At 42.2% G+C, this 15,778-nt stretch overlaps 1 protein-coding gene across 1 annotated transcript; it reads left to right on the top strand.

Moving 5' to 3' along the window:
• The first annotated feature begins 929 nt into the window (after positions 1–929).
• NFKBIZ (NFKB inhibitor zeta) lies at positions 930–12,212 on the top strand. The gene is made up of 12 exons (XM_039222279.1): positions 930–1,372; positions 3,633–3,772; positions 4,270–4,300; positions 4,421–4,524; positions 4,623–5,404; positions 6,089–6,194; positions 6,565–6,711; positions 6,893–6,956; positions 7,256–7,425; positions 8,286–8,396; positions 8,524–8,691; positions 11,034–12,212. Exons 1-12 carry the CDS (start codon positions 1,084–1,086, stop codon positions 11,085–11,087), a joined length of 2,166 nt encoding a protein of 721 aa, XP_039078210.1. The 5' UTR covers positions 930–1,083; the 3' UTR covers positions 11,088–12,212.
• Positions 12,213–15,778: the final 3,566 nt, after the last annotated feature.

Consider the following 15,778-nt stretch of genomic DNA (forward strand, 5'->3'; position numbering starts at 1 on the left):
TTTCTGAGAGAGAGAGAGAGAGAGAGAGAGGCAGCGTGAGCAGAGGAGGGTCAGAGGGAGAGGGAGATACAGAATCTGAAACGGCTTCAGGCTCTGAGCGGGCAGTCAGCACAGAGCCCAATGCGGGGATCGAACCCACGAACCGTGAGATCATGACCTGAGCCAAAGTCAGACGCTTAACCGACTGAGCCACCCAGGGGGGGGCCCATAATGGCTTTGTTCCAGTGCTGAACTAGACGGGGGTATAAGGCACTGTTTTGTTTTTTTTTTAATCCCTGAGCTGTGCCCCCCAAAATTCAGTAGTCCAGATTATAATCTGAGGACAGAAAAATGGCTTCAACATCTATCTCAGTGGGGTGCCAAAGGCAAACGCTTTGGCAAACGTTAAATTCCGAGGGCAAAAGCTGCTCTGAGGCGCTGGAAGAGACAGCCCTTTAGGAATCTTCCAGAGACGCCCTAAATGGAGCAGGCGGGAAGCTGGCGGCGACAGGGCGGGCGGAGTGCGGAACGTGCAGCTTCCAGGACTTCCCACCCCCTGGGAACCGGGCCGACCTGTTCCCACCGCTGCCTTCCCGCCTCCACGCCTCCCTCCGCAGTCCCAGAGCCCCACGCCGCGCGCCTTCCTCCTTGGCGCCCGGCGCGGCTTCTCTCGGCGGCCGGCCAGGGCTGGGGACCGGGGCCGGGAGGCGGGAGGCCGCGCTCGCTCGGGGTTTCCAGGTGAAGGGGGAGAAAACAACCGGTCTGTCTGGGCGGAGCCAGCCGGGCGGGGAGAGGGCGGAGGGCACATTGCCTCATCCTGTACATTTTACTGGAAACGGGACGCATCCGGAGGAGGGGCCGGGAGGCGGCCCCGACGCCGCCAATGGCCCGACCGGGCTCGGGGGAGGCAGGCGAGGCGGCGATCCTCCCTCCGTATCCCTGGAGGCCGGTTAAATAGCCGGGCAGCCCCGGGCCGCGCCCGTGCCCGCGCCATCCTCCCGCCGGCCGGTCTCCGAGCCCGTCAGAACCGCAGCCGGGAGGTAGTCGCGCGCAGCGAGTGAGTGGCGCAGGAGTCTGGGGTCCCCGAGCGCCCAGCCCGGGAGCATGATCGTGGACAAGCTGCTGGACGACAGCCGCGGTGGAGAGGGGTTGCTGGACGCGGCCGGCGACGGTGGCCTCATGACCAGCCCGCTGAACTTGGCCTACTTCTACGGCGCATCGCCCCCGGCCGCGGCCCCGGGCGCCTGCGACGCCATCTGCTCGTCGTCGGGGCCCTCGGCGCCCGGCTCGCCGGGCTCCGACTCCTCCGACTTCTCCTCCGCCTCGTCCGTGTCCTCCTGCGGGGCTGTGGAGTCCCGGCCGAGAGGTGGCGCGCGCGCGGAGCGCCTGCAAGGTACTTCTCCGCCCCGGCGGGAGCGCCCCAGGCCCCCAGCACCCCCAGTCTCCGCGAGGCCCACTCGCTGGGAGGGGAGGGTCAGAGCAACCCAGGTGCGAAGTACCTCGACCCGGAGTTAGGTGGCCTCTGCGCGTTCCTTAGCGGCAGTATATAATCACAGTATCATCATATGCTAGGCAATTACTGGAAGACCTGCTCTGTGCCAGGGCATTTGATACAACTCGATGCCCTTTGACCATGTGTTAAGATCCGGGCGCCATCCAGTTGGCCTGGTAGCTCAAAGCGCCTCTAAGAGCAGACCTCTGACTTCTGGGGTTGAGGATGAATCACATTAGATTTTCTCACACTCTACTTTTTTCTTTCCTTTTTTTTTTTTTTAAGCTTTGTTAAACTGTAAATTCACATAATTTGTGGCTAGTGTTTGGATCGGATGTAGGTATAGGGTATAATTTGGGGTTATCAGTGAGGTTTGAGTACTGTGTTTATGGTCTACTTCATTTTTCCTAAGTATTTGTGGAAAGTTTAAGTAAAAAGATTTTATGTTAAAGAAAGGAAACTGAAACTAAGAAGATGTGAGATGAAACTGGACTAAAAACCAGCTCAGATAACGCCTTTAGTGTGTGATGTTTTCGGGTTTAGGAAGTCTGCCCTGAATTTCTGCGGTCTTGTTTTTCTGTGTGCTTTAGAATGGTTAAGCTAAATCTAGCCGAGATGGGATTAATGTTTCCTTCTGCTGTGAATTGTTTAGTTTCTTTTCTTAAAGAGCCGAGTTGCATAACTTGGGGGAAAACAGGATGACACTGTGGGCAGACTAAAGAAAGTCTAGATAATCTCAAGTGTTAGAAAGTTTAATCAGCATGATTTTAAAGAACATTCTTGTTCAGGTGTTCCCTACTGCTAGCCACTTCTGTTTTGCTTATCTTTTATTTTAAAAAGTGAGTTTTTATTTTCACTTAAAAAGTAATTTAAGCCACTCGATTTTATAAAGTGCTCCCTGTATGTTAAATGTAGGTATGTTTTAGCATATGCAAAAAGTGCGTGAGCACGCGCGCGTGTGTGTGTGTGTGTGTGTGTGTGTGTATGTGTGTGTGTTAGAACCTTTTCTCTCACATTTGGCCTTCATTTGGCCGAAACTGTTTTGCTCGTTCCTTGGTTTACCACATAGACATAGGGGATTTCTGAAACTGAATTTTTCTCTCTGTGACGTTGAATTATAAACTACTGTCATTCCAGAGACATGCTGTTAGATTCTGACAAGATTTTCCTAAACTTAAACATAAAATCAACTCATTGTTTAATTTGCCCCACCACTGAGTGGTTTCCTCTCATATGTTTGATATGTCTAGATCTATTCAAATTAGGCATTGTTTCTTGTCCCATCTTCTTACTTTTTCCTACTCAACTGAGTGGCTCAATTATTCATTTCCTGACTTCTTCCATGTTTTCTTTGTGTTCAACTCATCCCAAGAGGTTATGACATACTAGTGGTCAGAAGCGGAATGCTCTACTCATAGACTACATTTTAAAGTACATTTAAAAATTTAAATATGAAATGAGATTATGTTCTTTTAACTTAGAAGGCCTGTGTGAGCAATTCCACAAACCACTGGTGAGGGGAAATCCTGTGTGTGTATGACGAAATGTGTTTTAGCTTAGTGAATTTAAACGGCTTTCTTGGCATAGCTGAACTGAAGGAAATCCTAAGAAACAAATCTAAGACATTGTTAATTGTTATACCTTGGCACATTGACATCTTTGGAGGAAGTTTGTTTTGTGCTTTCTTAGGGGAGTGGAATTATTAGACTTTTTAAACTTCTGTGTGGACATAAAGCTTTGTTTGTAAAAGCTGAAAATCCATCATTTATTCCTTGCTCCCTCAAGGTTTTTCAGAAGTCAAGAATAATTACAGATTTATGAGAGGGTGGCAAAATCTATGATTGAGTCTCTTGGGTGGATGGGGCTAAAAGACAAACAAGCTTAATTTGGGTTTATCTGTTGGCTCCAGGGCCCCCTGAAACCCCAGTTCTTTGAGCTTTATTTTCATAGGGTGCCTGGGGGAGAAAGGTATTAGGAAATGAAGAACCCTTAAGTAGGGCTGGGGACCGACATGCAAGGTCATTGACCAGAGTGAGTTGGAAAGGCTTTGCTCTCTGTTTGTTGGGGTCTTCATACGTTCGACAGCTATGCTTTTGAGATGATCAGGATTTGTGTCTGTGAAGAGATTTAATTGGGGTATGTTTTGTTTTCTTTCGAACAGTTGAACCCCATATGGGGGTTGGAAGGCAGCAGAGAGGACCCTTTCAAGGTGTTCGTGTGAAGAACTCAGTGAAGGAACTCCTGTTGCATATCCGAAGTCATAAACAGAAGGCTTCTGGCCAAGCTGTGGATGATTTTAAGGTGGTACCTCTTTTTGTTTTGGGTCAAGGCAGGGAGGTTATTCTGTTAGGGTAGTTATTATTCTCTTCTGACCTGGGTCCAGTAGCTCTTTTGTAGACCACACCGGAGTCATTGGATAGATGGTGCATTGATCTCTGTCTGCTGTATTCCTATCACTTAGCCTGGTACTGGGCAAACAAGAGAAATTTAATGAATGAATACGTGAAGGCAACTTGGGAGCAAAGAATCAACGGAAATGGAAAAGTTTGACTAGAAAGGGAAAAACGTCTAATGGCCTTAATAATTTTGTCTTGACCTCAGTTGAACTAAGGTGAAAGGAGAATGGGTAGAGTTGTAAGATGGAATGAAAATTAAGATAGAAAATAAATATTGCTAGGATAACTATCAAAGATTTATGGTGAACTGTAAAGAGTGGTAGAGATAAGTCTGTGTATTGATGTTTATTAAGCAGAAAACCATTTAATATGTACTAAATTAGAAACTCTTTTTCCTTATAGACACAAAGTGTGAACAGAGAGCAATTCACAGGTAAGAGTTCCTTCTATTCATAATAATGAGGGGCTTTAGAGTGAAATAATGTAGTGTGGTTATGGGTAAAATCTAGAAAATAGAGTGATCATAGATTCCATATTCCTTTCTTGGGTATAGAATTGAAGAGCACACTGTCATATAGTGGGAAAAGGAAAGGACCTGATTCACTGACTGATGGACCAGCTTGCAAAAGGCCAGCTTTATTACATACCCAGTTTTTGGTAAGTATCTCACCAGTTTCCTCTGAATACCCCCTGGAGATTTTTCCTGGAATAATTTTGAAAGAGAATCTGTAACTTAACTTTTTCTTCTTTTCCAGACACCACCTCAAACACCAACACCCGCAGAGAGCATGGAAGATGTTCATCACAGTGAATCCAAACAGGACAGCAGTGCCGATCTGCTTCAGAACATAATCAACATTAAGAATGAATGTAGCCCAGTTTCCCTGAATACTGTCCAAGTTAGCTGGATGAGCCCTGTGGGGGTCCCCCAGGGCTCTCCCCGAGAGCAGTGTCAGGACTTCCACAGAGGGCAGGTCTTCTCTCCACCTCAGAAGTACCAGCCATTCCAAGTCAGCGACTCCCCACATCTGATGGATCAGGCCACCCTGTACCAGTATTCTCCACAGAGCCAGAACCTGCAACAGCTGCCGCCACCACAGCACTACACCCACAACCCAACTCAGGAATACAGTCCTTATTCCAGAACGTCCCAGTCCCCCAACTATGAATCAAACCTCTTTCAGGGTCAAGAACCACAGTTCTGCCCAGATCAAAGTTTTGCATCCCTTCTGAATAGTCAGGGATCTGAGAATATTGCTGTTCCCATTCAAAATCCCCCCAGTGTTCAGCAACAGAATGATGCCCACCTGCAGAACTTCAACATGACGCCACACGGTGCCTGTGAGGCCATGGTGGGGCATGACGCGGGCTCTACGCCTTTAGGCACTTCGCTGCCATTCCCGAACATCATCGGAAATCCAATGAACACCACACAATTAGGGAAGTCATTTTTCCAGTGGCAAGTAGAGCAGGAAGAAAGCAAATTGGCAAATATCTCTCAAGATCAGTTTCTTTCAAAGGATGCAGATGGTGACACGTGAGTATCCTTTTCTCTCATGTACCTAATTTGGCAAACCATACTTGTTAGAAGTAATGGGCACAGAATTTCTCTAGGGCACACCAAGCCAGACCTTAGGAAGTGGCTAATTGGGATGCCTAGAGCAGGTAGAAATTGCTGTTCAATGACAGCTAATATTTCAAGCGTTTTCCTTTCTTTTATTTTCTGGCTGAACGGATTACCTGTTTATGTGTCTTCTTTCAATAATAAGCTTTGAAAGCCCAGGGTAGATTGTGTCTGTGGAACAAAAACAGATCATGAGTAGTTGGTCATGATCAATTGTGAGTTGACTTGTAGATTGATCCTGATCTGTCATGACATCTTTGTGACCGTGGGCAACTTATTTAACCTCTCTATGCCTGAGTTTCTTGACATGTAAAATGAAAAGACCTCCCTCATAGGGTTTTAGGAATATTAAAGATAATTAGTTTATAGCGATCAGCATGGTGCTTGGCATTCTAACTATTTCTGGTAGCTTAACATATCCTGTTGCAACTCAGATGTGTTATCAATCTAGCAGAAAAGACAAATTATGCTCTATAAGTTTCATTCAAGTGCACCAGCATGTCAGGAAGGAGGCTAAAGGAGGAATTTAAATTTTTATTATTTTTTTAAAGATGAACTTAGTGAAGTCAGAGTAATTCTCTTCTCTTTGCTTCCCAGGTTCCTCCACATTGCCGTTGCTCAGGGGAGAAGGGCACTTTCCTATGTCCTCGCAAGAAAGATGAATGCGCTTCACATGTTGGATATTAAAGAGCACAATGGACAGGTGAGGATCTTGACAGAGTGAAATGGCAGAGATGTGGTTATGGTGAAGAGAAGACTAACCAGTCTCATATTTATGTGTTGATCCTTTTAGAGCTGTGGACCAAGAGAATTCAGTTAATATTAACTCTGAGATGTTGACTCTTTGCCACTGTCAACCTTGAAGTTATTAATGTTAACTTTGTAGTTATTTGACCAAAGATTAACTGGGTATAATAAAGCCATGCCCTTAGCTTATTGTAGTTTCCTTGTGTTAGAGTACTTTATTTCTCTATGTGGGATTTTCCCCTCAGTCTTAGTTTATGTTCATATTCCTTGTCAGGATAGTGTTATGTATTTAAAAAAAAATCTTTCTTTCCTCTGAATATCCACAGAGCGCCTTTCAGGTGGCAGTGGCTGCCAATCAGCATCTCATTGTGCAGGATCTGGTGAACCTTGGGGCCCAGGTGAACACCACCGACTGCTGGGGAAGAACCCCTCTGCATGTCTGTGCTGAGAAAGGTCACTCTCAGGTGCTTCAGGTAGGAGGCTGCTTCTGCTGTCACAGGGCCAAAGAGATAGGGCTTGGGTAGTAGAAGTCAGACACAGGTTGCCTGTTGTGAGATGTATATTTTTAGCCAACCTACTCATTTCTTGGGAATACTAATAGATAAGTATTTGTTTAACTTGTCTTTTGCTAACATGTGTCTGTAAATGTTGCAGGCAATTCAGAAGGGAGCAGTGAAGAGCAATCAGTTTTTGGATCTTGAGGCAACTAACTATGATGGTAAGCAACAGAAATTTTATTGGATGAAAAGCCATGTAGAGAGTGGAGCCCATCAGTTCCGAGGGTATTAAGTTTTATACCAAGAAGGAAGGGCAGTGATTAAAGTTAAAGTATTCTATAGATAAAATTAGCACCAAGACCCAATGGAGGGAATCTTTGGATTGCCTTCCTGGTTCTTGTGGAGCCTACTTTGTAGGTCATTTTAGAGCCCATCCTCAAGGTCTGTAATCGTAGAACAACTGAAATACTTGATGTGTGCTTGACCACTGCTTGACCACTGCTTATTGTACTTTTTGTAGGCCTGACTCCTCTACACTGTGCAGTTGTGGCCCACAATGCTGTGGTGCACGAACTGCAGAGAAATCAGCAGCCGCATTCACCTGAAGTTCAGGAGCTTTTGCTGAAGAATAAGAGCCTGGTTGACACCATTAAATGTCTGATTCAAATGGGAGCGGCCGTGGAAGCTAAGGTAAATTCTCAGTAGAGTTTAGAGACGGACTAGGGAAGAAAAGTGGTTAGAGCGAAAGACCTTATTTCCCAATTATAAGTTAAAACTTTTTCCTGTATTTCAATTAATGGAGTGAGTAGCAATGCATGAATTGTTAAGAAGCTTAGATTTTAAAATCATCAGCTTTTTTTATTTGTTTTTAACCTGTAGATTATCATTCAAAAGATCATTGAGCTGTGAAACAAATTAATCTTTGTTTGAAAGGAAAAGAAAATGCTTGAAATTGATAGTATCATTTTGGTGTCCATTTTCATATACTAATAACAAGAGTGGCGCTCTTTTGTAAGGGTTGCTGTATTGATGTAGGATCCGGACTTAATCTTCTGGTTTTTAAGCTGGAAAACATTTTATTCTCTTTAAATTTGAGGTTTATTTATGGAGTATCTCCTATGTACAAGGCACTGAATTGGGAGCTCTGGGGAAAAAATACTTAAGACCTTGGGAAGTGGAAGAGGTGAGAGCTGCAGCTAAGTGTAAGTCTACACAGGGTGGCCACCAAGTCTGGAAACACAGGTGAATACATAGTAAATTTTATTGTATTATATTACAGCATATGATAAAATAGAATTGTCTGTGTTTCTATATTTTATGGCTACCCTGTATGTAAGAGCAGGCTGTGATCAGAAGCATATAGGCAAATTGATGGGGAATTTAGGAGGAATAAGATTTTGTTTAGTCTGGGATGAAGGAAGGGTTTGCAGAGAAGACAGTGTTCACAGTGAATCACCAACGGTGAATCAGACACTTGTGAGCCTGGGTAAGAACCATATCCAAAAGTGGCATCTAGATGTTCATTTTTTTCCCCTCTTGTCTTTGCTAAGGATCGTAAAAGTGGTCGCACAGCCTTGCATTTGGCAGCTGAAGAAGCAAACCTGGAACTCATTCGTCTTTTTCTGGAGCTGCCCAGTTGCCTGTCTTTTGTGAATGCAAAGGTACTTTTAGAAAGCTTCAGTAACTGCGCTAGCCATGGAGTGACCTTTGCACCTTCTTCAAGCTTTTGAGCCGCTTTCATGAAAACCTCCCCTTCTGATAGGTGTCATTTTATCTCTTTGTCTTTAGGCTTACAATGGAAACACCGCCCTCCATGTTGCTGCCAGCCTTCAGTATCGGGTGGCACAATTGGATGCGGTCCGCCTGTTGATGAGGAAAGGAGCAGACCCAAGTACTCGGAACTTGGAGAATGAACAGCCAGTGCATTTGGTTCCTGATGGCCCTGTGGGGGAACAGGTGAGCGCTACAGAAGGGGCATTCGGTCTGAAACATCTTCCTTTAGATGAGGTTGTGCAGGGCAGAGGCCAGCTGGTGGTGTTCACGTGTGCTCTGTCAGTGTCTGTGTTTCACAGTGCCTTTGTAGCAACGTTGGAGTCCATTGCTCTGTTTCTAACGGAAGAGGAAGAAAGTTGAGGGTTATCCATGGCCTCAAAATGGTCAAAAGTCAGATTGTCTTTTCTCCTATAACACAAAGTTGGGTGTAGAATCACTCAGAATGGTTTGAGGTTTTGGAAGCTGATGAAAGATGAGGTGCCAGGGTTCCTGCAGACATCGAGGAAAGAGAGTCTTAGTTTTGGTAAGTAATGGGCCTTCAGATTCTGGGTGTGAAATGAGTCAGTCTCTGTAGAATATGCGGGGTAGTCCCAGGGACGCAGTGAGTACTTAGTAAACATTGGCCGTTACAGTTATTTCTATCTACTAACTGATACTAAATAGGAAATGGAAGGTTGTTTATGTAATTCAGAACCTAGAAATACTTTAAACAAAGTTATGCTTTACTTATATGGTTATATATTATCTTTGGAAATTGTTGAAGAGTTTCACATGACTCAACTTGTTTTGATAATAAGAACTGAATCTTTTCCAAACTTAAGATATATATATATATATATATATGTATATATATATATATATATATTTATTTTTTTTTAAGTTATTTATTTATTTTGAGAGACAGAGACAGAGAGAGCACACACATGTGGCTGGTGGGGGTGGGGGAGGCAGAGGGAGAGACTGAGAATCCCAAGCAGGTTCCATGCTGTCAGCACGGAGCCCAGTGCAGGGCCCCATCTCATGGTTCATGAGACCATGGCCTGAGCTGAAATCAAGAGCTGAACATTTAACCCACTGAGCCACCCGTGTGCCCTAGAACTTAAGATATTTTTTATGGAAATCTTTCCCTGGGATAAATGAGGGTACCTGTGACTATGGGCAGGTCATTACAAACTTTGATAATCACAAAATAAAACCTATGGAATTCAATTTAGCCTTTTCTTTGATTCATAGCCCTCATTGTGACCATAATGTTGCAGGAACTGCTATTTGTAGAGCTCTTCATAACTTAAAGTGAATTTCTTAATAATTCGTAAAGAGTTTTCATGTATGTTGTACCACTTAATAGTTACAAAAACTTTGCAGTGTAAAGGTTCAGCTGAGAAAATGGGGACTCAGAGATCCCACAAATAGGAATCATCATTGACTAGGAAATCATCATTGAGTAGCAGAGCCTTACACCCAGTCTTGGCCTCTGCTTCCTGTGTGTGGTGTGCAGCCATATAGTGATGTTTGTCAGACTGGGGTATAAAGTTAATCACCAGTTATATATTATGCACAGATGCTCTGATTGGATATCATGGCAACCATCCTCATTTGAAGGCTTTTTAAAGATATGCTTATGTGTGTATGAAGTGGGTTTTGGGTTCTTGATAGTTCAAGCTGATTTCAAAATAGGTGAGATACTATAATATACCACCATTACTGCCTTATATTAAATGTTCTTACAAATAGCAGGAGTAGATACTAGGAAAGGATTATATAGCTTACTTAAGCTATTGGAGATTTTCAACTTTAAGTAGTTTTTTTTTTTTTTAGTGTTTATTTATATTTGAGAGAGAGAGAGACAGAGTGCTACTGGGTTGGGGGAGGGGAGGGCAGAGAAATGGAGACAGAATCTGAAGCAGGCTCCAGGCTCTGAGCTGTCAGCACAGAGCCCGACACAGGGCTTGAACCCACGAGCCATGAGATCATGACCTGAGTCAAAGTCAGATTCTTAACCGACTGAACCACCAGAGGTGCCCCTCAACATTAGGTAATTTTTAATGGAGATGCTTTACTCTCTTGCACTCAGAGAGCATTATAGATCTGTAATAAGCCTTGAAAGGAGTTATAGTAAGATGTAAAAAAAAATTTTTTTAATGTTTTTATTTATTTCTGAGAGAGATAGACAGACTACAAGCAGGGGAGGGTCAGAGAGAGTGGGAGACACAGAATCCGAAGCAGGCTCCAGGCTCTGAGCTGTCAGCACAGAGCCCAACGTGGGGCTCAAACCCACAAACTGTGAGATCATGACCTGAGCTGAAGTTGGACGATTAACCGACTGAGCCACCCAGGCACCCCTATAGTAGGATTTTTAAAGTCACCTTAAAGTCTCGACATGTATTGTTTCATATTTCTTCATATATTTACTTACAAGTTGACACGAGTGTTGTAGAGTACATGAAAAAGGAATGAAACTCTGAAGGAAATGGTACTTTAACATAAAAAATAAACCTCACAGATCCTGTTTATTTCTCTTCCAGATCCGACGTATCCTGAAGGGAAAGTCCATTCAGCAGAGAGCTCCACCATATTAGCTCCATTGACTTGGAGCCTCGTCGGCAACACTCACTGTCAGTTAGGCAGTCCTAATGTATCTGTACATAGACCATTTGCCCTGTATTGGCAAATGTAAGTTGTTTCTATGAAACAAACCTATTTAGTTCACTATTATATAGTGGGTTATGTTAAAGGAAAAGAAGAAAAATATCTAATTCCTTTTGGCAGATTTTAATATTTCATACCCAGGTATCTGGGATCTACACATCTGAATTTAATCTTGAATGGTAAAATTGACTTCAATTAACAGTAGCTTTTGGGTAGGACAGGGCTTTGATTTGTGGCGTAGGGCATTGCTCGTGTAGCTATTGCCAGTTTAAAAGTAGGTAAATTGTAAATGTATTTTTAAAGAAAGGTGATAGCATTCGAAAGAGAAAAAATAAATCTGTAGTGTTGAGGCTTCATCTGGACTGACGCAGTACCTGATAGCTGTTGTTGGTGTCGGAAAATGTCTAGGGTCTGGACTAGATGAAATGTACCGTGGTTAAAATTTGATTTTGGCAAATTGTATATAGTTGTTGTTTTTGTCTTTTGAAGTATTTGTACATATTTGGTCATTGACATGGCCGCATTTGAAATGTGTAAATCAACAAAATAGAAAAGAACAAGTGAATTGTCACTATTTAAAAAAATTATACATGTTCCAAAGAGCTGTGTAATCATCGTCTGTCTACCATCTCTGCAGATGAAACAGATGGAGAGTCATTCTCCTCCTGGCTGACAGAGCCATTTGAATTGTAAATATGCTTTTATTCATGCATTGAGATGAGACAAATTATTTGTCATGAATTGCATGCTCTTAAAGAGAACACCTCTTGATGGCTCACTTTCTAGATTTTGTAATTTACTTGTTAGAATTTTGTTTTACCTTTATTGAAACATCAAAAAGTCAACACTGAACCATGTCTTACTGGTTTTCTATTATCAAATAATGTTAATACACAGTGATGTTTTATATTACTATTCAGAGAAAAATGCCATGTTTTTTAGTAACCTTGATTCTATTAATATTATTTTGCTTTACCCCTTGCATACACCAAGGAATGTATTTGGCTTTGTTTCATACACTAATTCACTGTAATAAATTTGATTCATTAAACCCCCCCCTTTTTTTTTTAATGAGAAGTCCCACAAGCAACTGACTGACAAATCATCTTCATAGCTAAATCCTTTTTAAAAAAATAACCTTTGGAGATTGATCACATTGTTTAGATTCAGTATGTCTTGTGGACAAAAGTTAGTTATAGTTATTTAGTATCTGTAAATATAGCTGTATTATGAACTCATGGAAAAATTCATGCATGGACTTAAATAAACATTAATTCAGTTAATCTTAAGGATGTTCATCTTCAGGATGTGTATTTTCTTTTCCTAGTCCTTTATATGTATTTCCCTAGGTTGAAAAAGTGCTATTAATTACTAATCTAAATACCTTTAAATTAATGTATTTTAATTTGGCTTTCTTTGAGAATATGATTCCTAAAGGTATTTGTGATTTAACATAAAAAATTTCTTTGCCAAGTTCATAGAGGGTTTATTGGGTTCTGAAAATATTATGAAACCTTAATAGATACTGTTGATCATTTAGAAATTTATGTACCAGAAAAGCTAATTCTTTATGTTTGTGACTATTTTTCATACGTTATCTTCTGGGAACAGTGAGCATAGGAAAAACAGTTTGGAGATTACCAGAATCATCCTGAGAGCTACGAGCCTGGGAAGATCAGTAAATGGGGTCCTTCTCATTCCCAATGTGCCATTTTGACATGGTGTGAGAACAAACATACCAACATCTGTCAGTGTCAGTCAGCTACTGCACATACATTCTATTCTTATAACCTCTTTTGAGAATCTGGTAGAAGCTATGAATCCTTTCCCTGGAAAAGTGCACCTATGCATATATGTGCAAATTCTGTAGACAACATCAGACTTTACAGATACCAAGAATCCATGGCTCAGGTTAGGAATCTACTGTAGGTCATTTATTTCTGTAAATGTAGGTCTGTAGGTCAAATATTTCTCTAGGTCAAATATAATTTGTCTTCTTTCATTACCTTTCAATGCAACCTGATAACCAGAACATTAGAACTGATAACATCCCTGTGAAACAGGTACACAGTGAGCTTTTTTTCAAGTGAGATTAACTGTTCTCTTAATCCCAAATTCTCTCATAATTAACTTATTGAACCAGTGTTTAGGAAGCATATGACTTGCGTATCTCTGTGTGTGTGCATGTGCAAAGCTGTATAATGAACATTATGAGGCATTCAAAGACAGAAAAGATAAAAGGCATATTTCTTAAGATGTATATGTGGGAGACAAGACATGCACTTTGTTAGGTAACATAAATGGGGGAAGAAATACTGATTCAGAAGAATTTATATCTCAAAGGAGAAAACAAGGGAGACTTTAAGGTAGAGCATTTGAGCCATACCTTCACAAGAGTAGATTTGGATATTCATAGATGACGAGGAGAGAGGTAAAAAGGACAGAAAGAGAAAATGATATGAACCAAGGCAATAGTATTTTGGGGGATCCACCAGTGATTCAGTGTAGTTTTGTTAGCATCTGGATGGCCAATTTCATCTTGTGTTCTACCTCAGACTGGAAGCATTCTCATGAAGGGCATGTTGAGAAGCATCCTCAGGCCATCCAGGGGCTTTGCAGGAGAGGGTGCTGTGATTGATAACATACCTCTGCTGCAGAGGTATGTGGGGCTGCTCTTGATGGATATTGTTTTGAAGAATGAGTCCCACAGAAACCAAGACTGCATGCTCACTGCTGAGATCTCAGTGTCTGGCACGTAGAAGAAACTCATAAATGAATTGGTTAAATGAGTGAATGAATGTATGTAGATACTGATTGGGATCATTGATAACTGGGCAGAAGTAATGCCTCGAGCCAGAGTTCTATTATTAAGTAATAATGAACCAATGACTATTATAGTTTTGAACCTGACTCAGCCATATAATCTAACAGTGACATCAAAGATATGTTCACAAAAATGGGCATAGTTATGCTCTTTTTAAAATCAGGTGGTTCCTTTTGTAAAGGACTAACTCTAAGGGCACCTGGGTGGCTCACTCAGTTAAGAATCTGGCTTCAGCTCAGAACCTGAAACTTGCTTCGGATTCTTCTTATCTCCCTCTCTGCTCCTCCCACACTCGCCCTCTGTCTCTCTCTCTCTCTCAAAACTAAATAATAAAACATTTTTTAAAAAATTTAAGAAAATGTAAAGGACTAACTCTAGTACCATAATTTTGGTATTTCACTAAGGAATCCCCTCAAGCGACCAAATTTTCCAGTTCTATTTGTTAATCAAATTGGTAACATTTAATTGTTTTTACTTAATCAGGAAAAGAGAATTTCCTCAAACTCCTTTAACCTTTAATAAATGTCAACTTCTTAAACTCAGTACCACATCCACTGATGATAACATCAGTTCTGTATTGAATGTGACCTTAGGGAGAAATCAACTTTACCCACTGGCTAGGTTCTCAATGGTTCCTCTGAGATCAGGCCTGGATATGAGGTTTCAGATTAGTTAAGACCAGACTACTGGGTTTTTGTTTTTCCTGGTAGTGCCCTGGATTTGCCCTTGAGAGGAGGGGAGTGACCATCTTATTCATCATCAGATCTGATGAGTAGCATAGTATCTGACATGTAGTAGAGAGTAAATAAATACTTCCTCTTTTTTTTTTTTTTTTTTAAGTAGGCTTTACACCCAGTGTGGAGCCCAATGCAGGGCTTGAACTCAACCCTGAGATCAAGACCTGAGTTGAGATCAAGAGTTGGATACTTAACCGATGACCCACCCAGGCGCCCCAGTAAATAGACTTCTTAAATTGACTTTACTTTTGTAGCTCTTTTATGTATGTATGTATGTATGTATGTATGTATGTATGTATATTTTTTTGAGAGAGAGAGAGTGCGAGTAGGTAAGGGACAGAGAGAGACCCAGACAGAGAATCCAAAGCAGGCTCCAGGCTCTGAGCTGTCAGCACAGAGCCTGATGTGGGGCTTGAACTCATGGACCATGAGATCATGACCTGAGCCAAAGTTGGATGCTTAACCCACTGAGCCACCCTATAGCTCTCTTTTTAATGTATATTTTCTCAGCATACTTTATAGTTCAATAAATATTTTATCACTCACATGGAGTTTAACATTTTTAGTGCAGAAATACTTTCATACTTCAGCTTTACACCAGCTCTGATTACAGTATATTTTCTAACCCCCTTTGGAGTCTGCATAGACCCAGAAACATTGCATGGATGGTGCATTTCAAAGTGGAATAAGACTCAAGATTGCCCCTAAATGTGTCCATTTTTCTTAGGTCTATTCTTTGTCCTCCAGCCCCATGGTCTCTTCCCTTGGCCTATTGATCCAACTGGGTTTTGGAATGAGACAGAGCCAGATAGCTAGTCCAGCTGCTGAATGCCCAAGGTTCAAGGTTTCGGTCTTCAGTGGATATCAGCATCTTTTGTAAAGCTTATTAAATGTGCAAATACCAGGGCGCCTGGGTGGCTTAGTCGGTTAAGCGTCCGACTTTCGCTTAGGTCATGATCTCGCGGTTCGTGGGTTCGAGCCCCGCGTCCGGCTCTGTGCTGACTGCCAGCTCAGAGCCTGGAGCCTGTTTCAGTCTGCGACTCCCTCTCTCTCTGACCCT

This window comes from Hyaena hyaena, unplaced genomic scaffold (assembly GCF_003009895.1).
Source record: "Hyaena hyaena isolate Hyena2069 unplaced genomic scaffold, ASM300989v1 scaffold_1095, whole genome shotgun sequence".
NCBI lineage: Eukaryota > Metazoa > Chordata > Mammalia > Carnivora > Hyaenidae > Hyaena > Hyaena hyaena.